Raw genomic sequence first — 26,757 nt, forward strand, 5'->3', positions numbered from 1 at the left:
CAGCAGAAGGCTGCACCCTTGCCTTCTTTGGAGGAGGTGAGTCACGGTGCTTCCACTGCATTGACTGGGCTTTGGTCTCTGGATCATAGTGATGGACCCAGGTTTCATCCTGTGCAATCAGTCTTTTGAAAAATTTTGACTCATCTTCTTGGCACATCTCCAAATTCATCCTCGAGCAATCGACATGTTCTTGCTTCTGGAAAGATGTGAGCAACCTGGGAATCCATCTTTTGCATATGCAAATGGTCATGAATGATAGTTTCCACAGACCCGGTACTAATCTTGACCTCATGGGCTATTTGGCGAATAGTTATGCGTCGATCTTCCAAAATGGCAGCCTCAACATGACGGACAGATGCCTCATCAATGGCAGAAGGGGGCGACCAGATCTGGGAGCTGTTTCCACAGAGTTCCGACCATGTTTGAATTCACGATGCCAGCGTTTTACAAGGTCATATGATGGGGCATCATCACCATAAGTTACTTTCATTTCATCAAAAGTCTCCCGTGGTGTGCGTTCTTTCAAATACAAAAACCGGATCACTGCTCGACACTCAACAGGCTCCATTTCACACTTGACTCAGTTCAAACACTTGTAAATCAGAAACCACAATTAGTCCAGAGCTGTAATTTGCCACTTAATCTATAAAGATATAAATAATTGTACATGCAAAATTTCAGCTAGATCAAATAACTGCAAGTGGGTCAGAAGCATTACTTATTGAACGCCCCTCGTACTCTATTCTACACACAACTATATATGCACTACTGTATACACCACTACATATACAAAACTACATATATACCATTACATACACTACTATACCACCTACAACACGTGCACCACTACAAGCCAATGACAAGGCTTTTATGTGATCACTAAACTTAAATACTATGCTCCACAATCTTATGGAAAAAAAAAAGGAAGAAGCACATTGGATAAGGATGGCCATGGTTGGGATCACTTTCATCATAGGTTTGCTCAATAGGGCTGACAAAAGGCTGAACAACAACACACACCACTCTACATATATACATGCCATTAAGCATCCTGCAATATATTTGAGACCATTATACACTCTACTACACACCCAACCAAAAGTCATCACACCCACCAAAGATGCTAGAAAATGGATACTTGTAAAGAAAATATGAAGCTTGAGTGCAAATGTACTCTTAGGGTATTTTGAAGACAGTGTGTGTGTGTGTGTGTGTGTGCGAAAGAGAGAGAGAGAGAAGAGAGAGCACACCATGTGCACACGTATACAATAAGTCTAGATTCAGCTTGCCTGCTAAAACGGCATTCTTTGCCAAATTCAATATAGTTTAACATGAGTTACCTATCTCAGTGAATGAAGCTCTACAATCATTGCTATCAGCTATCAGAAACATCATTTGAAATCATAAAACTCAGCTCAATGATCCAGCAATTCACCACTCAACCATTGTGGTTCTTATTTGTGTTAACTTTTCAAAGGCTTTGCCCCTCTTCTTGGGTCATATCATATTCACTTTACTGTTTCATACTATTTCACTGCAGACACAATAAATCACACACCACCACCATTTATATCCTACTGGAACAGAGAACAAAACTCCTGATAACGCACACACATACATACTCATACACACGTTTCCTATTTTTTTGACATACCAAAAAGGCCTTTCTTTTTACAAACAATAGTGCTTTTCTGAAAGTTCTGTGGGGTGAGAGGTTTGCAAATAGCCTGACTTATCATTTAAACTGGGAGGAGTTAGTTAGTTGGTTTACAATAGAGATATGCCAGTTGGACTTGTCCTATTAACTTTCAGCACTTCAATTCATAACACAGAATTTAATCCAGTAGCATAATAGATAACACACAAATATATCATTGAATACATTTGTTTTTGACAGTAGTTGTTAAGGTTATACTAATTCAGAGGTTAAATTGTACCTTTATCAATAGATCCCTGTAATCGGTCATATGCCCCAACCAATTTTTTGACTGAAATGATTCTTGATTCTCTACCAACAACTGCTCCATCATCATCATCATCATCGTTTAACGCTTGCTTTTCATGCTAGCATGGATTGGACGGTTCGACTGGAGTCTGGGAAGCCAGGAGGCTGCACCAGGCCCAGTCTGATCTGGCAATGTTTCTACAGCTGGATGCCCAGAAACACTGCCAGATCAGACTGGGCCTGATGCAGCCTCCTGGCTTCCCAGACCCCAGTCGAACCGTCCAATCCATGCTAGCATGGAACGCGGACGTTAAACGATGATGATGATGATGGAAGAGAATCAAGAATCACTTCAGTCAAAAAATTGGTTGGGGCATATATTATTGAAGTTCAATGTACAAGAGTACAGGCAGGCAAATAAAAAAACATTAAGTACTAATCACAAGAATAAGATTAAGGAAGGACTATTATGTCGAGAGAATTACTTGTGAAAATTAAGTGAGAAAATATTAGAAAAAATGGAAAATAATGAAAACCAAGTGGGTTAGGAAGAGAGAGAAAGGAACTAAGGAGAGAATAACTGGCAAGAGATTAAAAGACACGCCCATTCAAAGAACTCCCGCACTGAATGTATGAAAATAAGTTACATGATGATGTTAATGAGGGTTAGAAGTGATATACTTACTGAGTGGTGGAGTTGTTCCTTCCATCATACCATTTGCAGTTGCAGGAGTAGAAGCTGCCCGTGGCTTTGATATATGGTTGTTTTCAATGTCATTGACTATTAGAGGAGTTAGAGGAACAGAATGATCAAAATTAGGCTGGGATTCTGACTTGGGGTGGGGAGTGGATTCATGAGGATCGGATTTCTGTGATTGTTTATCACAAACGGTTTCCTCTTTTTGTAACTTAACAGGGGATATAATTTGCTCAGTCTCCACGCCTGATAATGATTTGTCTTTGGCTAAATCATTATTAGGATCAGTGGCTGGAAATGCTTTAGCTGGCTGTTCATTTGCCGGAGTAGTTTCTCTGCTTGCAGAGCCTATAGAACGATTAGAAGAGCGTTTTGAAGATCTTTCTAAGTAATCCCTTGACTGTGTCTCATTTTCTCCATTTACATCTTTTGCTTTACTTTGCTTTTGACCTGAAAATAAAATTGCATAGGACTGTTGTATTTATCTTTTTACAATTTAAAAAAAATAACAATTTTAAACAGTTTATAACAGATCTTACATAACAATATCTTAATATAACTTTCCACTTACTTAAATTTATTTTTTTTTTGCAAAATTTATGGCATAAAAAAATAAGCATGAATAATTAAGGATAACAGAATCAAGCGTCTTATTCAAAAATCCATTGCATCAGCTGAAACAATGTAATTCCAGGAATCAATAGTCCCAGAGCTTTGCATAATTTAGCTATGATGCTACTCATTGCAGTGAAAAATAATTTTCACTTTCACTTGAAGCACCATTTCTTTGAAAATAATAGAATTCCAGGTAAAAACAAAGCTTTAACCTAAGGTGGGAAGCATATAAGAAATGTCTAAGTATCAGAGATGACTGACTGACAGAAACCAGGGAAAAGAAAAAGATTTCAGCTCTAAATAATTTTGGAATGATAACTGCAGATGAATGAGACTGTAAAACTTTACTTCGTTTATTGAAACCAATTAATTCAAACTTAATTATGTCAGTTTAAAAATATGTATTTCCATTGTGTTTTTTTTTTTTAATTTATGAGAAAGACAAAAATCAAAGAAACACTAGTTTAAGGTGTTAATCAGACTGGGAATCCTTTTAAACATGAATAACTCATTTAAGTGGGATCAGTGAATGATGAAGGGAGGCTTATTTGCATTTAGTTAAGCTAGGTAGATTAATTTTTACCTCACGTGAGGAGAGTTACATGCATTTAGCTAAGCTAGGTAGATTCATTTAACCTTAAATGAAGAAGAGTTACTTGTATTTAGCTGAACTAGCAAGATTAAATTAATAACAAGCATATTTTATCTTAAATAAGTAGGAAATAACAGTTTATACCTTTCATATGAACATTAGTAATCTATGGAATATAGAAAGAGTGGTATAAGCAACTCAGAACTTGACTTTATTCTTTATCTGTTGTGATAAATGAATAAACACCAACTTTACAAATTTTTAATTTCTTAAATCAAATTTTTGCTCTTGTCCACAAAATCAGTTTAATATTTGAGAAAAAATATCAGTGAATATTCTGGAAATTATTTGTACACAACTATATCAACACTTTGACTCTTTTGTACTTAACTCACTTCATCCAATTATCTTCAGAAATTGTCCCTATGTTTTTGCAGTGCCAATTAAGAATAATTTTGGGAAAGATGCATAGCAAGTTATGACTCCAGAATGTAGAAAGCACTGCTAATGGCCATTAGGAAATCTTAAAGAATTGCAGGCTTCAAATAGAAACTTTAAGCTTTTTCTTGGCTGACTCAGAATATTTTTTTAACTTTCAGATGTTTTGCTTTCACCACCTTGCAGAGCACAGTACTTTAGCACCAACTTTTGGATCAACTTGCAGGGCAGAAGCTGTGCACTGTAAATGCTTCTTCACTATCTCCACCACTACCACCATTGCTCCACAACCACTGCTGCTACTGCTGTTGCAGCTGCCACTACTGCCATAACCACCATCAAATTACATCATAGTAATTCCTAGTTTTTTGGTTTTAGACTTTTATTAAATACTCTTAACTTATTCAAACACAGAGTAAGTTTCCAAAGTTACATGAATTATCCTGCATTTTGGGGGATGCTATTTGTTCTGGTTTATACAAAACTACCAAAACTTTTTAATTGTTATTTCTCCACTAAAAACAAAATGGCTAAATACTTGGAAAATCACTGAATACACTAGAACTTAGTTTCACTCAAAGATATTATACCTATCACCAAACACATCAAGATTCATCATTACTTAAGTAAGGCTCCTCTTTACTAAACAGACTTCTTTCAATCAATTTTAGAAAATGTTCCTATTTTTATTTCAAAACATGTTTGTTCAATCCAAGGGAATATAAAACAATGAACATAAAAATTAACCTACTACACCAAATAAATAAGTATATGAATAAACAAGCACAAATGGCTTCTTCAGTTTTTGTAATGTTTCCTACTGTATGGAGCTTGGTTATATTTAATCTGAACTGACATACTTCTACTGAATGTGAGCAGTTGTTTTTCATTAAAAATTACTACATAATTTTATAATTTATAAACTGACATGAACTGATAACTGAGTTTTCCTACTTGAAGCCAAGGATTCTTGCAACTCCTCTTAAAAAGTTACAAATCTCAACTCTTGAAATATATCATTTGTGTATGCATAAGTGTATACTGTAATTTGGGTAAAAAAATTGCTGTCTTAAGATTTATTCTAGAGTATGTAGTGCAATTACATGTATGAATTTCCAAATATAAAGCAACTTGTCAGGATGTAGTTATAAATATTTGTGTGCGTGTAGGTGTGTGTGTACAAGCACACATGCATGTGAGCATGTGTGTTCATATACAGGAATGGATAATTTAAATAATGTTGCTCAAAGAAACAAACAAGATATCTTTTATACCTCATTGTAATAATTACATACTTTGAAAGAAAAACAAAAGAAAACAGAACAGAATTCTTCATAAGAAAAAAATAATTCCAGATGTTAACAGAATATCATTTTATAATTGTACAGATAAATAAGGGTTTATAATATAAATTTAAGGTTTCTAATGCTTATACTGGTCAGTCTGTTTCTTCTATTATTCAAACTTATGGAATCAATTGGACTTTTTCCAAAACTCTGTGGAAGAGAGCCAAGTTTTGTTCAAGTACTGCCAGAAGTAACTAGTTTACACCTTTTTTGTGATTGCTTTATTTTTATTACTTTTTTTAAATTTATAAAGAAAGACTTTATGTTACTTCAATACAACAGAAAATATGTGGCATGAAGCATTTGGAGAAGATTCAAAAATTTAAATTTACAGGACATAGGAATAAAATTGAAAGTTCTTAAGTAAATAAATAAAATAATTTAGCTTAATCAACTCAAGACAATGCCCCAACATGGCTTTAGCCATGGTGACTAATGCTAAAGAACTATCGACATATATTTTATCATTCCTTAGTAGTAAGTTCTATGTTGGAAGTGACAATTATAAAGAGATACTACAGGTTACCTATTACCTATATAATGGTACTTAAAACGCTGCTATGATGCACTAAATACAATGAAACTATCATCATCTGCTAACTTGGTATACTGCCAGGTATGTTCTCATTATTACTATACATATGACTTGTAAAAGCAACATCTGGCTTGATGGAATTTATATTAAACTCCAAGTGTCATATGTGAAGTCTTGAAACGAAAAAGAATTTATATTTGATTGTTTCAAATCTGCAGAAATGATTGATAAAACAAAAATATGAGAATATCAAGAAAAAGCCAAAATTAAATACAAACTTTTTCTCACACATAAATTATATTTATACACATGCACTATTTGTCCTGTGTGATATGAGCATATTATCCAAACTAACGTTTCATTCAATATCCACTTGTTTGAATATATACTTCAGTAGACGGAGAATATTTATGTATATATATATATATATATCACCGTGATCACCGTGACCGACCAGACTATCAGATGTTGCTACACATCGCTGGTCACAATGCGCTTCGCATTGTTTTAGCCTTTAAATAACGCCACCCCGCTGGCTAAGCGAGCAGGCCAACAGAAGAAAGAGTGAGAGAAAGTTGTGGCGAAAGAGTACGGCAGGGTTCGCCACCACCCCCTGCCGGAGCCTCATGGAGCTTTAGGTGTTTTCGCTCAATAAACACTCACAACGCCCGGTCTGGGAATCGAAACCGCGATCCTCTGACCGCGAGTCCGCTATCCTAACCACTGGGTCATTGCGCCTCCACATATATATATATATGAGGGTGAGTCATCAACTATCTGCAATGCACATACATTTGTTTCTTGTGAGAAAACTAGTCTTTGTGATGCAAGTTTAAACTTGAAACATCAATTAAATTGTTGTTATTGCCCATTAAGCACAGTTACTTCTTTTTCTGCTAGCTCTCAAGAAGCGCAACATTCATTAATCCTGTAGGATGAAAGTGTATCACTGGCAGAAATCCATTGAAGTGTGTAGAAATAGTGCTTTGCCATGACAAATTGTGTACAAATAGACTGAAAAGTTCAAAAATTGATCACTGGTGATCCTCTTCTTCAGTGCATCAAAAAGTGGAATGGCCATGGTTAATGTAATAATAAGCTTAATTAACAACTCAAGTTCAAATCTGCACAGTAGTGACTAGAAAGAAACCATGACTAGTAATCCTCCTGCCAATAGGAAAAAGTGCATAAGTGATTGTGGATTATAAATGACTCACCCTCATATAAATGAAATTTTGCAAGCATGGAAAAATGGACATTAAATGATGACGATATGTGCATATTTACATGTATGTCTATGTGTGTATATATGAGGGGGTGTTGAAAAGTGCCTGGCTTTAGATAAATGAAAACACAAGAGGATCAGTTAATTATGATTTTATCCAACATATTCCCCTCTAAGATTCACACACTTACTGCACTGGTCCTTCAGTTTTTCTAAGTCCTGTAAAACAACTCAGACAGTTGGACCTCCAACCAAGCCTTTAGCAATACCCTTAAAACTTTTCAGGAACTTTGCAGTACATGTTATATATAACATGTTAAAGGCACCTTTTTGCATTTTGAAATCACAAATATATACTACATAAACATTATCAAACTTACAAAGTGTTTTGACAACTATGGGTGGTACTTTTCCATTCTTTCAAACAAAAAAAAAAATACATGGAAGATACACATATATACAAATACATACGAAGAAGACATACATATACAAGAAATCACACACACACACACACACACACATACATAAGCAAACACACATGCACAGAATGTTTCAGCTGCTTTAAGACATTTGAAAAGTTGAAAATAAGCAAATAAAAATTAGAGGCATTGTTTTGCCATAGAATTTTCTGTTACACTGGAACTGTCAGTTCCAGAGAAGAGATTACTACTACTAGTGTTCTACTATATCACTGATATAGAAAATCAAATCGTTGACCTATAAAACTCAGCCTCATTTCTGAAGAATATTTTCACAGAAGAAATCACATCTATCTGGTTGCATATTTTAACAAGATACAGATATCAGTTTGTATTTATTTATTTACCAAAGTATGGAAGCCTCTACATGGGTTGTTCGAACCACATGAAACACCAGCCAAATGTACCTCGAATTTCATTGTACAATGTACAGAAAAACAAATGTTTAAAAATGACCAAATGAAGGCAGAAAGATCTAATTAAGAAAAGACAGTATTTAATACTTTCTAAATAAAATGGGTTGGAATATCTTTGATCATAGATATACTCAATCAGAACTGACCTGAGGTCAAACAACAACATTTACTATGTTGAATTCCAGCACAATAAGCAACAGATTCAAGTCTAGGTTGTCAGAATGCAAATTTTCTAGACGTTAGGTAATTTCCATTCTTTTCATTTTATTTTGTGCCAGTATTGTTAGTGCTATTGTGCTCCAAAATCATATATTTTAACAAATTAACTAATGGTGTCTGATATCTAAAGTAGCTGACATTTGCAATGTCTTTTATTACTGTAGACAAGAAAAGAAAACCTTGTAAGTCCAAACAGTCGTTAATGGAACACCTATACATGGCTGAAAAAAGCATTCTCTTTATAATCCTTGCTAGTCAAGACAAAACTCACACTACCTCTATTACCAATTCCCCTTAAAATCACACCCTGCTATCTTAATTTAGGAAAGACATGGGAAAATGTAGTACTACATATACACACACATATGTTTCTGCCAATAATAATGATTGCTAGCATAGGAAGAAGGTTACAAATTTGGGGATAAGAGTTTAACCAATTAGATATCAAAACCAGTACCTGATCGGTATTCATTTCATCAATTCCAGAAGAATAAATTGCAAAACTGACACTGGCACATTTGAACTCAGAACTGAGAGAGACCTAACTAAATCATGCATGGTATTACATCTGTTAATTGACTGATTTTTGCCATTCACTAACCCTTTTATAATATTAATTTCTTTCACTAATACAAGACCACATATTTGGAGAGGGATGTACTGATTAAATCATCTCAAACAGTACCTCATAGGTAGAGCCTAAAGGCATGTCAAAGTTGGCCCAGGCAGAATATAACTACATACCGCATGGCATTTTCTTCAAACAAAGCATGAAGCTCTATAATTTTTAAAGGAGAAGGCTACTCAAGATAAGATCAAGAAATCAAATACCCACAACCACACTCCCCTCTGAATGTATACAGTCTTCCAGCTCCAACCATTGATGGGTTTGCTCTTCATTTAATCCATACCGAATTCATCACTTTTCATCCAACTTTCATTAAATTTGCTAGAGTGAAAAGCTTTTTTTACCTACTCTGACCTTAAACCCCCAAGTGATACTTTATTAAGTGATGAGCAATTCACGAGAAAGATAATAAAGAATTTTCTTCCAAGCCTTTTCTGTTTGAGCTTATTAGCCAAAACAAATAGAAAATTGGTCTGAAACTCTTAGTCCTAGGAAGACAGCAGTATGGCCTTCACGGTAAACTCAGTTTGTTTTTCTTTTTTGTCACAATTAAATCAATCCCTGTACTTGACTGGTATTTATTTTAGAAGCCAGAGAAGGATGAACAGCAAAGTTAACTTCTCACTACAACTGTAGAAGAGCTTGAACCAATGAAGGTGTCTCTACAAAGTCACTTGATTTGCTATGAGTATCAGCCAAATACTTCCATGAAATACTTAAAAAGTGAAGGACACATTGGTGAGTGCAGTCCTAGATGAACGAAAAGACAGGTAGGTCACAGCTGAAATGCCTTTGATAACAAGTCTACCTAAGCAGTTCTTAAATGAAAATACTGTCTGAACATTAGTGGCAGACAGAATGACAAAAACATGTAGGCAATAATAATTACTGAAGTAATTACTTTATGCACACACACACATAGATGAAACAAACAGGAGCAAACACCAAATATCAGAACTATTAATATCAGAGGTTATTGTCAATCAGTGATTAATTCAACTGACTTCAAGTAAGAAGGGGCAATGAAAGTTGTGAGATACGTATCTTCCTCAAGAACAGTATTGATGTAGCCAGAAAGAAAAATTGTGTCCTACACTTAGTTTAGCAAAAGAGCCTACATAAATATTCAGTCTCATGGATGTAAGCATGGCTGTGTAGATGGATTCAGGTATGACTGAGCTTCAGACAAAAAAACTAATGAAACCATTGCTTTTGAACAAAAACGCCTAGAGGTATTTAGTCCATCCAAGCAAGACATTTTCTTGCCCTTTCCACCATCAGAAATTCAGTGAAAACCAGAGTCTGCCTTGTTGGAAACTAATAATCAACAATGCTTATTGTTCACAAAATATGGTATAAATAATTGATATAAAGATATCCAGCATCAAAGTCTGCTTTCTTTATTTGATATTGAGCACAATAGACAGTATTTATCAGTGGCTGGGAGGTTGTAATGAAGTTCATAAAAGGGTTAAATGGAAGATATTTCTTAAATATCTCAAGCAAGAGTGGTGTACATGCAATATCTTGGCCAGAGTCTAGAATAAAATCCAAGTTACAGACTTAATTTTTCAAGACCTTATTTTCATCTAGCACTAGAAAAATTATCTATAACTAATTTTGTGTCTTATGTTTTGGAAAATGTAAACTCTTAAGAGTCTTGCGATTTTTGTAACATGGATATGTGAAAAGAAGTTTGCATTGCAGCCACATGGTTCCAGATTCCATTTCTATGCCTTGGACTGACTAACAGATTGACTAATGTCTCTTGTGGGTGACATTTAGTACGCAGATACTGGGCTACATGATTTTTCATGTTGGCATGAGTTGGATAGGTTATTTGCATGCACAGGCATGGTGTGTGTGTGTATGGGGGTTTGTATTTATATATTCCAATGTAAATACTTCTTGTTATTAAATGCCTGTAAAATGAATGTAACTCAGATCAACTTAGCTATTCAATAAATAGATATTGATAAAAAGAGCACCAGATTACTAAGGTTGAGAAACTTAACTAAAAGCCCTTGAAGACAGTTAATTCCCTAGTGTGGCCAATGATTGAAACAAGTAAAACTTGCTATAATCCATCTTCATTAAAAGCACTGTACCACATCAGCTATGATTTCGTTTTTCAGCTGTGTTATTAAAGTGCAAGATTACTGAACATATGGTTACAGTGCTTAAACATGACTAGTACAGTCATTATGTATCTCTTGGGCAAGGAGTATAATATTGTTTATTCCAGCTGTCCAACAGAAAAAGCCAAGTCCCACATCTACTTTATGGTGTAGTTAGAATTAGAAAGAGAATTTTGTTATTATTTTACATCCATTTTTTCCATACTATGATGATGAACAGCTGGGTTATTTTTATTGAAGCATTTTATTTTTTATTATATACCCTTTTATTTTTACACAGCCAGAAGTTCCTTACATCCCAATCATTCAACTATGAAATGGGATTGGGCTCTATTTATGACACTCACATAAACTAGAGCATAAAAAACTTTGTGCCTTATTCAGGGGCACACTGCACAGGCCCTGACAATATATAGTATATAGCCTTGACAGAACAACCATTGAAACCATTATGAGAACCAACCCACTTCTTGCATTGAAAGAATGGAATATTTTTAAAAGTTAGTCAGTAAAGGAGGGGCAGTGACATCAGGACACTCTCTCAAATTGACAAGACTGATGCAGCTGATATCCAGCATTAACATCTGCAAAATAAACATGAACAAAGAGAAAATGAGGGGAGTGTCTGGAGTGATGGATTGCAACAGACTAAACACTATTAACCTTTTAGCATTTAAACTGGCCGCCATATCTGGCCCAAATATTTTAGCTGGGTTGTGCTCAAACCAGCCAGATCTGGCCTCTCACACCTATTCCATAATGTCATTCTAAAAATAAACAATCATATCGTTGAAATTTCAAAGCTATGAGATAATACATTATTGATTCAAAACACTTTTGCATTTGACATCATCATCATCATCATCATTTAGCGTCCGCTTTCCATGCTAGCTTGGGTTGGACGGTTCAACTGGGGTCTGTGAAGCCAGAAGGCTCCATCAGGCCCAGTCTGATCTGGCAGTGTTTCTATGGCTGGATGCCCTTCCTAACACCAACCACTCCGTGAGTGTAGTGGGTGCTTTTACGTGCCACCTGCACAGGTGCCAATAAAAATGCTAAAGGGTTAAACAAACCCAAAAACCAGGCGATGATGTAAAAAAAATTATAAAAGGAAGTAGTCCCTTCACCAAAGACATAAAACAACTATTTTGTCAAAGACATTTCCACTTAATTGCTTATTATATCCCAATTCCAAAACTTATCTGCTTTTACCAATAAAAAAATCACTTAATTAACTAAACTGCTACTGGGCTGAGTGCTAATTCTTAAGAATACATTCAAGGAACATAAACAAAGTGGTCATGGAGGACAAACACAAAAACACATACACACACATTCGCACGCACACACATTTGCACACACACACACATACACACACACACACACACACACACATACACAAACACACACTGGCCTTCTTTCAGTTTCTATCTATCAAATCCACTCAACCTAGAGCTATAGTGGAAGACACTTGCTCAAGTGCCATGCAGTGAAAATGAACCAGGAACCATGTGATTGGGAAGTAAGCCTCTTACCACACAGCCATGCCTGTTCAGAATCAGCATAAGCTGTCTTCCTATTTCTTTTGGGAAGGGGGTGGGGGCTTAAATATGACCCAGTAATGCAACTGAACTAATTCAGTGGATTATATTCAATCCTTGTTAATTATTTTATGAAAGGATTAGTGTGATATTGTGATGTGGTAGGAAGTTCTCTACAAATGAAAATCAGTTCTACCTAGGAATCAAGACATGTTGGTAATGTGAATAAGAAGGTTACAGATTTCACCATTTCTTAATTCCTCTCTTCAAACTTCAGTCTTTACTCATTTGCAAATATATATATATATATATATATATATATCATCGGACGTTAAACGATGATCAGATATATAACCACTAACAACAATGAATATCACAAAATGTTTTCTCTATGCAAGTTAAAAAGAGGTAAAAAGCTATAATATAGAATAAGAAATAAATTGTTGAAGATATAATATAAATGCTAACTCATGCAAATATAATAAAACAAAAACAAAAGAAATGAGGGTAGCTACAAAAAAAAATAATGGTCCCCTAAAGATATATATTTTAAAAAAGAAAATATACACATTCCTGTCAGTGCCTGGAGTGTAAAATTCTTATCTGTTGTATGAATCCTTGTAGGCCACCTAATCTCAAAGACTACCTCCCTATTCCATTGCTTGAAAGAACATTCCTGGCACATTCAACATAGACACAGTTTATATATTTATTTGTTCACGTGAAGAACTTCTTCACTGTCAGTAATATCAGCAAGGATTTACCAAACTAATAAGTCATCTTATTTACTAGATCAGCAGTTCCAGTGCTTTCAAGACTCAAGTAATTCTCTAAGGGATTGGAGTTTGTTTACCATTTATATTAAACACTGACAGATCATGATCTTTTTTTCCCCACCCCACAGAATAATTCGTTTGTACAATATTTGAAGGAGAGGTTCTACACTTAAATGATAACTATTTATTTAGACTATCACAACACAACATAATTTTCTGAAATACTTATCACTTAGCCAAATTTTTTTTCACATTTCATTTGTTTTTACTTGTTCTTTTATTAATTAACTTAAAAAGGACGGGTATTGCCCTTAAGCCTGTCATATCCTTCTAAACCAGATCAGGGAATGTAAAGATGTTTGAATGAAATTAACCCTTTTGATACTAACCTGCCCCAAGACCACCCCTAGGTCTATGGTACAAACTCCATTTTAAAATTATCTAAATTAAAAACCTCAATCAAAATTTCCTGTTAATTTCTATTCCAAACACCAGCTTAAAAATGACTAAGCTATTTTACTAAATTCTTCATCATTTTCAAAATCAATTGAAATGAAGACAGTCTGTTTCAACAGAAGTATGGTAATGAACAGGTTAATGTTCATCTTGATCTCTTATCAATAAATTGCTGAAGGGAAAACATGACCAAGGAGATCTATATGATTAAAGCTCTGGAGAATGATTGGAAAAGCCTTTTCTATGCAGTTTAGAAGAATAAGAAACAACATGAATGAGAGAGTTTTACTGCATTCAGTGGAGTCTGCATACAATCAACAAATTTATTTTCCACCAATTGCCAAAATAATGACCAGTCCTAATTATGGAATTCCAGACATCCATTTCATAAACTGAAGCCAAAAATAATAAAGATGAAAGAATGAGAGAGAATTTCTCATCACCTGAAATCAATATTTTAATAATGATTCTTTCAAAAATAGGAAAAAGCCTATTTTAATAAGATAATTAGAATTGGCCCCTTGAATAAAATAGGTAATTATTTCAGTAACACAAGCAGATTCCAATTAAAGACTGTAAAGTGTGTAAGAGAACTTAGCAGAACACTCGGACTCCTGCAATCATAATTATTATCTTTTATTTTATTTTTTTGTTTCTGGCCAGGTGAAGAGAGGAAGAATAATTGATTAAATCAACCTTAGTATATATCTTGATACTTTAGTGGTGGTGCAAGGCAAACACAAATACAACAGCTATGAACATGTTAATTACTGTAAGGGCTTCCCAGTCTTTTTCTATGAATGAGATTTCTACTTTGCTTTGTTTGCCCAAGCTATAAGACACTTTATCCACCTTTTATTACTGGCACTTGTACATAATGACTTTTAAAAAAAAGCAAAACTAAATTAACCCAGTAGTATTTGAACACTGAAGTGTTATGTTTTGAATTAAATAGTAAAGCATTATAAAAACTATAGTAGTAGTAGTAGTAGTAGTAGTAGTGGTAGTAGTAGTGGTGGTGGTGGTGGTGGTGGTAGTAGTAGTAGTAGTAGTAGTAGTAGTAGTAGTTAGTAGTTGTAGTAGTAGTAGTAGTAATACCACCAAACTACATACACTCACAACCTTTTCCCTCCTCTAGCACACACATACACATCAGCACCCACACGAACAAATAATCGTCAGATAAAGAAGATATATACATGAATGTGTATATTTCTGGGAATGGTGCCAGAACTTGAGATTTATCATAAACATCTAATATGGAAATTTAAACACAAACACACAACACAGAGATAAAAATCAAAAGATAATATAAAAAAAAAAAGAAATAATAATGGTTTCTAATTTCAGCACAAATCTAGCAAATGTAAAGCGAGAGAGTTAGTTGATTAAATCAAATCTCAGTATTGAACTAATATGTTATTTTATTGACCGCCAAAAAGATTCAAAAAAAAACAAAGTTGACCTTGGCATGATTTGAACCAAGAGAGCCAGAACAAATACCAGAAGGTATTTTGTCCAACACTCTACAAACTCTGTCAGTCTACCTCCTACAAGAACAACCATTATTAATAATAGTTATTCTTAACATAGGCACAAGGCAAGCACATTTTGAGGGAAGGGATTAACTGAGTACATTGACACATGTACTTTATTAATACCTAATTGTATCAACCCTGGAGGAATGAAAGGCAAAGTTGATCTTGGTAAGATTTGAACTTCAAACATAAAGAGGACATAACAGAAGGCATTTTGTCAAACACTCTACCAATTCACAGCCTAACAACAGCGGCAGCAGCAATGTTTTCTTTTATTTGCCACATGAAGGGGTCAATACATGAACAGGTTACAGGAAGTGAAAGGTACTATTAACACCCATCTCACCTGTGGCACTCATGCCCCACCAGTGGGGTGTGGGTTACTTCAGAATGGGACATAAGTAACTGGGGCATAAAGCTAAAACTAAAATTCCAATTAGAACTTCTGTATATCCGATCGTGGCCGTTTGCCAGCCTCGTCTGGCACCTGTGCCGGTGGCACGTAAAAAGCACCCACTACACTCATGGAGTGGTTGGCGTTAGGAAGGGCATCCAGCCGTAGAAACATTGCCAGATCAGACTGGGCCTGGTGCAGCCTTCTGGCTTCCCAGACCCCAGTTGAACCGTCCAACCCATGCCAGCATGGAAAGCAGATGCTAAATGATGATGATGATATATATATATATATATATATATATATATATATATGCTATTATATACTAATTTTATCTGTTTAAGCTAGGACAGATGTTTTGGGAAAATAAATGTGGGGCTTGGACAAAATAGGCTGAGAAAGTGTTGTAAAAATTTACTTTGAAACTGAATGAGAAAATGAAATTGTAAAAGCATAGGTAGTGTGCATAATTTTAAAAGAGACCAGAATAGCCATCTTAGGCCAATCAAGGAACTCCACAAATCTTTAATTTACCCTGACAACCAAGGATATGTACTCCCTCTCAGCTATCATTCTCTGGCTTACAAGTGCATGCTGAGAGTAGGTCCATTCACTCATGCCATGTTTACAATTCTCATGTTGCAACACCTTTCAACAAATTTACTACTGAGGGACAGACCTCATTCTGTACCTTCACCTTTCTCTCTAAGGGAAAGGTATGGTAATAGTTAATGAACGCCTGCCTAATGAGGAAAATGTCTTGTCTTCAAACCTCTGAATCACATCCACTACATTATCACTTTTACCATATCCACCAAAGAGAGGAAAACTATCTGTTGCTTCTACCAAAGGAAGGCTGTGGAATAACCTTTACGACAGACTCAGCCAATAGTCAGATCTGTCCTACATGCAAAAACAGTGATTTCACAAAACTCCATTACTTAATATTGTTCAAATAAGTGAATGTCAAATGTCTTTTTTACTCATCAATTACTGGGATTGATGGATTCCTCTCCTCAAAATTGATGACCTTTTGCTTAAATTAGAAACAATTATTTTTACCATAGTTGGTTTTTAATGGCAAGTTTTAATGGCAATTTTCTTAATGATAATTTTAATGGCAATTACTGTAGTTGTTTTTTAATGGGGGTGAGATAACCAAAAAGTACCACCAACCCTACCAAACCACCATTCTGTTATTGTTGTAGAATGGTGGATTGGTGGTACTTTTTGGTTATCTCACCCCCATTAAAAAATTGCCATTAAAAAATTGGGTTATCTCCCCACTAAAAAAATTGAGTTAATGTGGCAACAAGAGATTTGATTAAAAGAGTTAGATCCTTTTGATTCAATACTTCAACACATTGTTGACATTTGGCCTCCTCAATAGGCATGGTATGATTCGTTATAAAAATGTTATTAGATTCAATAAGATGTTTAATTTTTTTCAGTTTCCATATCTATTAATTTTTTCTGTTTTCATGTTTAATTTTTTTCAGTTTTGTATGATTTGTCATAAAAATATTATCAGATTTCAAACGATGTTTCATCTTTTCACTTTTTATGTTTATTAATTTTTTCATTTTTTGTTTTATGTTTTATTTAGGGTTAAACAATTTATTTGGTTGAAGGAGATAACCAAAAGTACTGATATTTCTCGTAAAACGGGGGAGATAATTCAATTTTTTAATGGGGGTGAGATAACCAAAAAGTACTGGAATGGTAAAGAGTTGGACAAAATACCTTCTAGTAATTGTTCTGGTTTTTTATATTCCAAGATCAAATCCTTTCAAGGTTAGCTTTGCCTATCATCCCTCTAACAGTGATAAAATAAAGTACTAGTCAAGTACAGGGATCAATGGTTTTGACCAAAACCCCACCCCACAAAATTGCAGGCCTTGTGCCTAAATAATCGTTGATACCATTATTTCTTGCATACAAACAAGGCCTGAGATTAAAGGGGGAAAGAGCAGTCAAGAATACAATACGTGGATTCATACCCTGCAGATATAGATGATTGGTTGGTCCAATCAACTACATCTATATTCATATCAAATTAATGTGATAAGGTCAAAAGAAATAACTATAGCAGTAATAGTAATTGTGCTGAGAGATAGCTCGGGTGATAAATATTGCAAATTAAGAATAGTTGTATTCTACAGGGAATGTGTATTCCACAAGAACTCAATCAATTATTTAAGTTGGGAACTACATGAATACTATATGTGTATGTGCATATATATATATATATAATATATATATATATATATACATACACACACACACACACAAGGAAAGAGAGAGAGGAGACAGTATTTTCTAACTGAAGGCATATCAGATTCATGTTTTTTGTCTAAATAAAATAGCAATCCCCTATTTTAAAACTGTGTTAAAATTCTTCTAAGGCAAATACCTAAATGTTTTAAACATTTATACAAAACCAATACATATATTCTGAGTTCTTCTTTTTAGTCTGTTCTATCACCTGCAGAAAAATTTTATAATATATATATATTACGGAGATGTACTTGCATAGCAAGTGACTTGATCCGAGATCGTGTGCTGGAATGAAAACAATTGCAACATGGAAGGTGTTTATAAGCCATTTAAGAAACACACAAAACCGTTAGATTCACTTCAACATTTAAATTTAATTTGTCAAAATATTTTCATCGCTTTGAGACCGTGACCTGTTCACTGATAAAACTTTGTGCTGCATCTGAGATGCAGCACTGACACCTTCCACGCTGCAATTGTTTTTGTTTCAGCACATGATCTCAGATTAGGTCACTTGCTATGCAAGTACATCTCCATAATATATATATATATATATATATATACAACAAGCTTCTTTCAGTTTCCATCTACCAAATCCACTAACAAGTCTTTGGTCATTCTGAGGTCTTGAGGCTATAGTAGAAGACACCTGCCCAAGGTGCTACGCAGTGGGACTAAACCTGGAACAATACAGTTGGAAAGCAAGCTTCTTACCACACAGCCATGCCTGTGCCATAGTGAACTTCTTAACCACATAGCCATGACTGCAACTAGTTACTCATATACATACATCATCACCATTTAACATCCATTTCTCCATGCTTGCATGGGTTGGAAGGAGGCAAATTTTCCATGGCAAGATGCCCTCATGTATTTCCAAGCAAAGTTATATTTCCTCAAGACCAGACATATTCCTACAGATTATTAGAAATGAATGACAATACTTGTATGAGAGTGACACTCACTTACAACAAGCATGCAGTGTCAAGACAAGAAGACAATCATACGTACACTCACACACATATGTACACACATATATAATTAACTTCTTTCAGTTTCGGTCTACTAAATCCACTCACAGGACTTTGGTCAACCCAGAACTACATTAGAAGATACTCAAGGTGCCACGCTGTGGGATTGAACCTGGAACCATGTGGTTAGGAAGCAAACTTCTTACCACACATGCCTGCACCTATAATACATACATATATACACCCACACCTGCATCAATCAATCATACATACATACATACATATATATATATATATAATATATATATATATATATATATATATACATACACACACACACACACAAGGAAGAGAGAGAGGAGACAGTATTTTCTAACTGAAGGCATATCAGATTCATGTTTTTTGTCTAAATAAAATAGCAATCCCCTATTTTAAAACTGTGTTAAAATTCTTCTAAGGCAAATACCTAAATGTTTTAAACATTTATACAAAACCAATACATATATTCTGAGTTCTTCTTTTTAGTCTGTTCTATCACCTGCAGAAAAATTTTATAATATATATATATTACGGAGATGTACTTGCATAGCAAGTGACTTGATCCGAGATCGTGTGCTGGAATGAAAACAATTGCAACATGGAAGGTGTTTATAAGCCATTTAAGAAACACACAAAACCGTTAGATTCACTTCAACATTTAAATTTAATTTGTCAAAATATTTTCATCGCTTTGAGACCGTGACCTGTTCACTGATAAAACTTTGTGCTGCATCTGAGATGCAGCACTGACACCTTCCACGCTGCAATTGTTTTTGTTTCAGCACATGATCTCAGATTAGGTCACTTGCTATGCAAGTACATCTCCATAATATATATATATATATATATATATATACAACAAGCTTCTTTCAGTTTCCATCTACCAAATCCACTAACAAGTCTTTGGTCATTCTGAGGTCTTGAGGCTATAGTAGAAGACACCTGCCCAAGGTGCTACGCAGTGGGACTAAACCTGGAACAATACAGTTGGAAAGCAAGCTTCTTACCACACAGCCATGCCTGTGCCATAGTGAACTTCTTAACCACATAGCCATGACTGCAACTAGTTACTCATATACATACATCATCACCATTTAACATCCATTTCTCCATGCTTGCATGGGTTGGAAGGAGGCAAATTTTCCATGGCAAGATGCCCTCATGTATTTCCAAGCAAAGTTATATTTCCTCAAGACCAGACATATTCCTACAGATTATTAGAAATGAATGACAATACTTGTATGAGAGTGACACTCACTTACAACAAGCATGCAGTGTCAAGACAAGAAGACAATCATACGTACACTCACACACATATGTACACACATATATAATTAACTTCTTTCAGTTTCGGTCTACTAAATCCACTCACAGGACTTTGGTCAACCCAGAACTACATTAGAAGATACTCAAGGTGCCACGCTGTGGGATTGAACCTGGAACCATGTGGTTAGGAAGCAAACTTCTTACCACACATGCCTGCACCTATAATACATACATATATACACCCACACCTGCATCAATCAATCATACATACATACATACATATATATATATATATATATATATATATATATATATCATCATCATCATTTAGCGTCTGTTTTATATATATATATATATATGTGTGTGTATGTACACACACACAAACAAAATAAACAGATATACATATGTGTATACACACATGAATTATGCAGGTTGATTCAAAATCCCTTTAACATTAATATAAAATGGTTAACAAGCAAATTGAGCTTCTTAATCTCATCTACCTTTCCCTTTGTATTCCACACACCTCCTACCTCCAAACCACTGCTTCTATTAATCCTCCTTCAACTCCGGTCCCCACCATTGGTTGCCACAGTAGCTATTCCACTACTTAACCATTCATACCACCAGCTTCCAGGGCTACCCTGAGCTGCTAAACTACATATGAGCAGACAATCGAACAGGAATACTATTATACTGTGACCTGTTCAGGATATGCATTTGTTATGTCAAAAGATATTTACAACAAAATAGCAAAAGCAAAAGTTGTAAACTTCATGATTTCAATTGTTACGTTGGTCATACAAGTACAACATTCTCTTGTAGGTTCACTATGTATTTACAAAGAACAATATACCACACTACATAAAACAAAGCTGGAAAGGAAAACATTGGTGGACAACACAATTTTACTCTATAAAATTAATCACAAAAATAGCAGATTAATGATGGAAACCTTAATCTTAACACAACACAGTGTGAAAATAAACAAACATGCACACCTCACAAACAAACAAAAATGACTCATGACATATAAATCTAATGATCAAATTTCAAATTCCCATGTAAAATCTACACAAATAGCCTTTGCCTAGTTATGAAAGCAGTTACATATAAAAAGATTTCACATCTTGAAGAATAGAGTGTGAAAGTCTGCAAATATTGAAGTTTATTATTTCAAATGAACTGCAAGTGAGTCATACAAATATAACAAAGAGAAACTTAAAGTAAGTTAAAGCCAGAACATGGTGTGTGTGTGTGTGTGTGTGTGTGTGTGTGTGTGTGTACATATATATACATATATATCATCATCATCATCGTTTACTGTCCGTTTTCCATGCTAGCATGGGTTGGACGATTCGACTGGGGTCTGGGAAGCCAGGAGGCTGCACCAGGCTCAAGTCTGATCTGGCAGTGTTTCTACAGCTGGATGCCCTTCCTAATGCCAACCACTCTGTGAGTGTAGTGGGTGCGTTTTACGTGCCGCTGGCACAGCAATATATATATATATATACATACATATGCATATGTACCTAGTATATGTATGTGTGTATATATAGATATATACACACACACGCACATGGTATGTATACATATATGCATGTGTGTGCGATACATATGCCTTTTTTGGAGATATAAATATTAAAAGATGTGTATACAAATATATATTGAGAGAGAGTAGAGAGAGGTAATGATGCAGAAAAACACAATTAGGCTTGCCACATATATATATGTATGTATGTATGTATGTATGTATGTATCGAGCCTAATTGTCTTTATCTGCATTACTACCTCCATATCAACTTGTCTTGGATTTCTCTTATAGCCATTCTTGATGCCACGGACCTTACTTCTGGATGAAGAATTCGGGGTTTAAGTAAATATTCATTTGAGTACTACTGCATGTTTTCTATACTGAGCATATCTAGCTCTTACTTATTCTCTCTCTCTCTCTCCCTTCTTTCTGTGTGTGTGTGTGCTTGTGCGTACATGCATGCACGCATACACACACACTGATATATACATATAGACATACATAAATTCTTAACATACTTCAAGCAGAATCACTGTAACAATAAGTACAAGACATTCTAGAATGCAACTTAGCTTCAGATCGAACTATAATGAAGCAAAGCCTCTTCACTGTCTTTTCACCCCCAACATCGAACCAATTACTTGAATACATGTTAGGAAGTATGCATCCACAGTCTTGGACATCAGAGTAACTTTTCAGACAATCTGATACAATAGATTCTCTATCAAACAGAAATTCAAAAAAGTATGTAAGAAATTGATAAGGTGGTTGCAAAGCTACATTAAATGGTGATTTATCAACTTTACCCTTTCACTCTTTCACTGCATTGAACTCACAAAGTAAAATATTTCACCCACTTCTATCCACAGTTTCCAACACTCTCTCAATATTAGTTGTATATTTGCATTGATAAGGCGGCGAGCTGGCAGAATCGTTAGCACGCCGGGCAAAATGCGTAGCCGTATTTTCGTCTGCCGTTACATTCTGAGTTCAAATTCCGCCGAGGTCGACTTTGCCTTTCATCCTTTCGGGGTCGATTAATTAAGTACCAGTTAAGCACTGGGGTCGATGTAATTGACTTAATCTGTTTGTCTGTCCTTGTTTGTCCCCTCTGTGTTTAGCCCCTTGTGGGTAGTAAAGAAATATGTATATTTGCATTGATGACTCAAAGTTGTTTGCAACAATGAGTCGTCATGTGAAAGTAACAGTGCAGTAGGGAGCTTAAATAAATACAAAACCAGAATGGAATCCTTGGAAGATGACAGGAAAGTAACATTTTAATCATGACTAAGTAAATGTGTTTTGGAAAAGTAGTCTATCAAATCTTGGACTGCAATTTGAAATTGTAGCTACTTTTGCAAAAAAAAAAAAAAATACCCCAAAAAAAAACCATCCCAAGATTCTTGGTGTAATCATAGACTGTTAACTATTATGAGGAGAACTAATTTCCATCATATGTAACACAGCTGCACAGATGCTTGGAGAATTTGAGTAATCAAAGTGTGAAGCAATGATTTTATCATAAGATGTCCATCAAGCCTTGAACTCAATTGAAAGCAACCTATGAGAAAGCAAATTGAGATTCTGAATGTAACCATAGACAGTGAGCTGATATGAGCTGTTATATATCTTCATCATATATAACATAGCTGCAGAGAGGATTAGAGCTCTACACAAAATTATATAAATACTTACAAATAAATAGTCATACACACAAGCAGGCACTCACACTCACACATTCATATACACACACACACATTTAAAAGTATAAACAAAAATATAGATATATATATTATATACACACACACACACAAATATACTGGGTGCGGTGAATAAGCCATCATCTAAATTACGCAAAAACATTTTAACAGATATATTTACCAAAATTGCATAAAAATATCTTGAAATACTAAAGAGTAAATTTATTCAATAAAATCACTATTGGCTTCAACCACAGTCTCCAGACGACTTCGGAATCTCCTCCAACACTTCTGGACAGTCTCCTTGGTGAATACTACCATAACTCTTGCCTTCAGTTCATCTTTGGTATTACAAGGAATTTTGTTGGTCTCTCATTCAACTGTGCCTCACACATAATAATCAAGGGGGTTGCAATCTGAAGAGTTAGGTGGCCAGATGTTAGGGGTGATGTGGTCACAGAAATTGTCTGGGTTCTCCTGCTTGTGTGGCATGGTGCAGAGTCCTGTTACCAGACATAGGGTCTTCCAGCAGCCACCCTCTTGGCCCAGAGCAGTACTACCTTCTCCAGGCACTTGGTGTAGGCCTCTAAATTGAGTCTGAGGCCATGTGGGGAGATGAATTGGGGTGTAATGTTGCCATCACTAGTGATCACTCCAAACTCCATGATGTTGACTGGATGATTGATTTTTATCACTCTTGGTACATGTCCTCAGATTAACATCCAGCCAACATGATGGTGTTTGGAGTGATCACTAGAGATGGCGACATTATGCCTCCGTTCATCTTCCCACACAACCTCAGACTCAACACAGAGGCCTACATCAAGTGCCTGGAGGAGGTAGTGCTGCTCTGGGTCAAGAGGGTGGTTGCTGGAAGTCCCTATGTCTGGTAACACATCTCTGCATCCTGCCACACAAGCAGGAGAACCCAGTCATGGCTGTCAGACAATTTCTGTGACCACATCACCCCTAACATCTGGCCACCTAACTCTCCAGACTGCAACAGCTTGATTATTATGTGTGGGGCACAGTTGAGAAGAGACCAACAAAACTCCTTGTAGCGCCCAAGATGAACTGAAGGCAAAGCTTATGACAGTATTCACCAACTTAAACATATATATATATATATATATATATATATATATATATATATATATATATATATATATATGTATATATACTAGAATAGTGTATATCAGATAAGAGATTTGTTGCTGGTTTACGTGTTAATGTTTATATTCACACTTGAATCAGAGTATATTTATTTTTGTTTGAATGTAATTGTAAACTCTAATGTATCAATGTTTCAAGCTTCACAACTTTCTTCATAGTCAATATATCTGTCTCTGAACTAGGCCGTGAGGTGGAAAACAATGGTGCTATTGCAGGGTTTCAATACAACATATATACATACATGCATACACACACACACACACACACACACACACACATATACTAGTGTGTTGTGTGAGTGTGCATGTAAATGTGTGGGTATATATATATATATATATATATATATGTGTGTATAAACACATGTTGGTCCACCTTATGCAACTTGGTTATACTGTGAATAGTAAATCAGTGGAGTTATGTGTAATTTAAGTGACAAGTTTACAGACAGACTAATAACAAGTAAATGGATGGGTATACGAGTGGGGCATGGATGAGTACATAACAATAAATAGTAAACAGTAAAGTGACAAAATAACATGGCAAATAACTGTTAATTTGTGGAAGCACTCCGTCGGTTATGACGACGAGGGTTCCGGTTGATCCGAATCAACGGAACAGCCTGCTCGTGAAATTAACGTGCAAGTGGCTGAGCACTCCACAGACACATGTACCCTTAACGTAGTTCTCGGGGATATTCAGCGTGACACAGAGAGTGACAAGGCTGGCCCTTTGAAATACAGGTACAACAGAAACAGGAAGTAAGAGTGAGAGAAAGTTGTGGTGAAAGAGTACAGCAGGGATCACCACCATCCCCTGTCGGAGCCTCATGGAGCTTTAGGTGTTTTCGCTCAATAAACACTCACAACGCCCGGTCTGGGAATCGAAACCGCGATCTTATGACCGAGAGTTCGCTGCCCTAACCACTGGGCCATTGCACCTCCAACTGTTAACTAGAAACCATGTTACTGGAATAAGTTTTAATGTTTATTCCATTAGTGCTTGGGTCAGCGGAATGACCTGAGGAACAGCATTTCTGGAATCATACAACTTAACATGCACACATGCAAAAGTGTCCTGGTATATAAATCTTCCATGTCACAGTTTTACAGACTAATGAAGATCCACAAAATAAAGTGTGGGTTAAAAATACTGTCAGTCATTCCAGAGAACGGAGCGATTCCTCTCATGGCTACAGACCAAGAGCAATTGGCAACCAACAGAATTTCTCCAAATCTCCAAAAACATCCCTAAAGAACACTACTGGACAAGAACTAGCCTTCAGCCTGGATATATCCTCCATGTTCACCAGCAGATGAGCAGACTTGCTCTCTGCATACCTTGGCTCCCTTCTAAAGTTCTGCACTGACATGTTTTTTAAGTACAAAATCACCACCTGTGAGTTGAGATCCTAGCTCTCCTAACATTTGGATGGTATGCAGTGCAGAGTACAGCACTCCATATCATTCAAACATTTGTACTGACCTTTCCAGAGATAGGTTCCTAAAAATCTACATAACCTTCAATGTTTTCTACATCAACATCTTGCTTTATATTGAATATCCAATACCAGAAGTTTCCCTAACCTCAGTTCTACTAGAGAGTGAAGAATGACATCTTCCTCCATCCAGATTCCACATGCTGACAACACCTGAAATACTGTACTACAATAAACAATTAGCCTGCCACATTCTGAATACAACAATGACATACAGTTAAGCTTTATATAGAAAAGTTTTGGAGAGATGCTGCCCAACAGCAGTTATGAATTATGTTATGTGAAGCAAGTGTATAAAATGGGGAGCAGACAAACACAGAAACC

The 26,757-nt window shown here is 35.5% G+C and overlaps 1 protein-coding gene across 5 annotated transcripts in view; it reads right to left on the reverse strand.

Annotated features, from left to right (window-relative positions):
* LOC115232591 (dematin) overlaps nucleotides 1-26,757 on the reverse strand; it is a 170,425-nt gene that overhangs the window by 102,158 nt on the left and 41,510 nt on the right. For all 5 annotated transcript variants that reach the window (XM_029802558.2, XM_036500486.1, XM_029802557.2 and 2 more), the window contains exon 2: nucleotides 2,631-3,092. In XM_029802558.2, the coding sequence (XP_029658418.1) occupies nucleotides 2,631-3,092 (462 nt within the window). The remainder of the gene's footprint in view (nucleotides 1-2,630; nucleotides 3,093-26,757) is intronic.

The sequence above is a fragment of the Octopus sinensis genome, linkage group LG2 (genome assembly GCF_006345805.1).
Source record: "Octopus sinensis linkage group LG2, ASM634580v1, whole genome shotgun sequence".
NCBI lineage: Eukaryota > Metazoa > Mollusca > Cephalopoda > Octopoda > Octopodidae > Octopus > Octopus sinensis.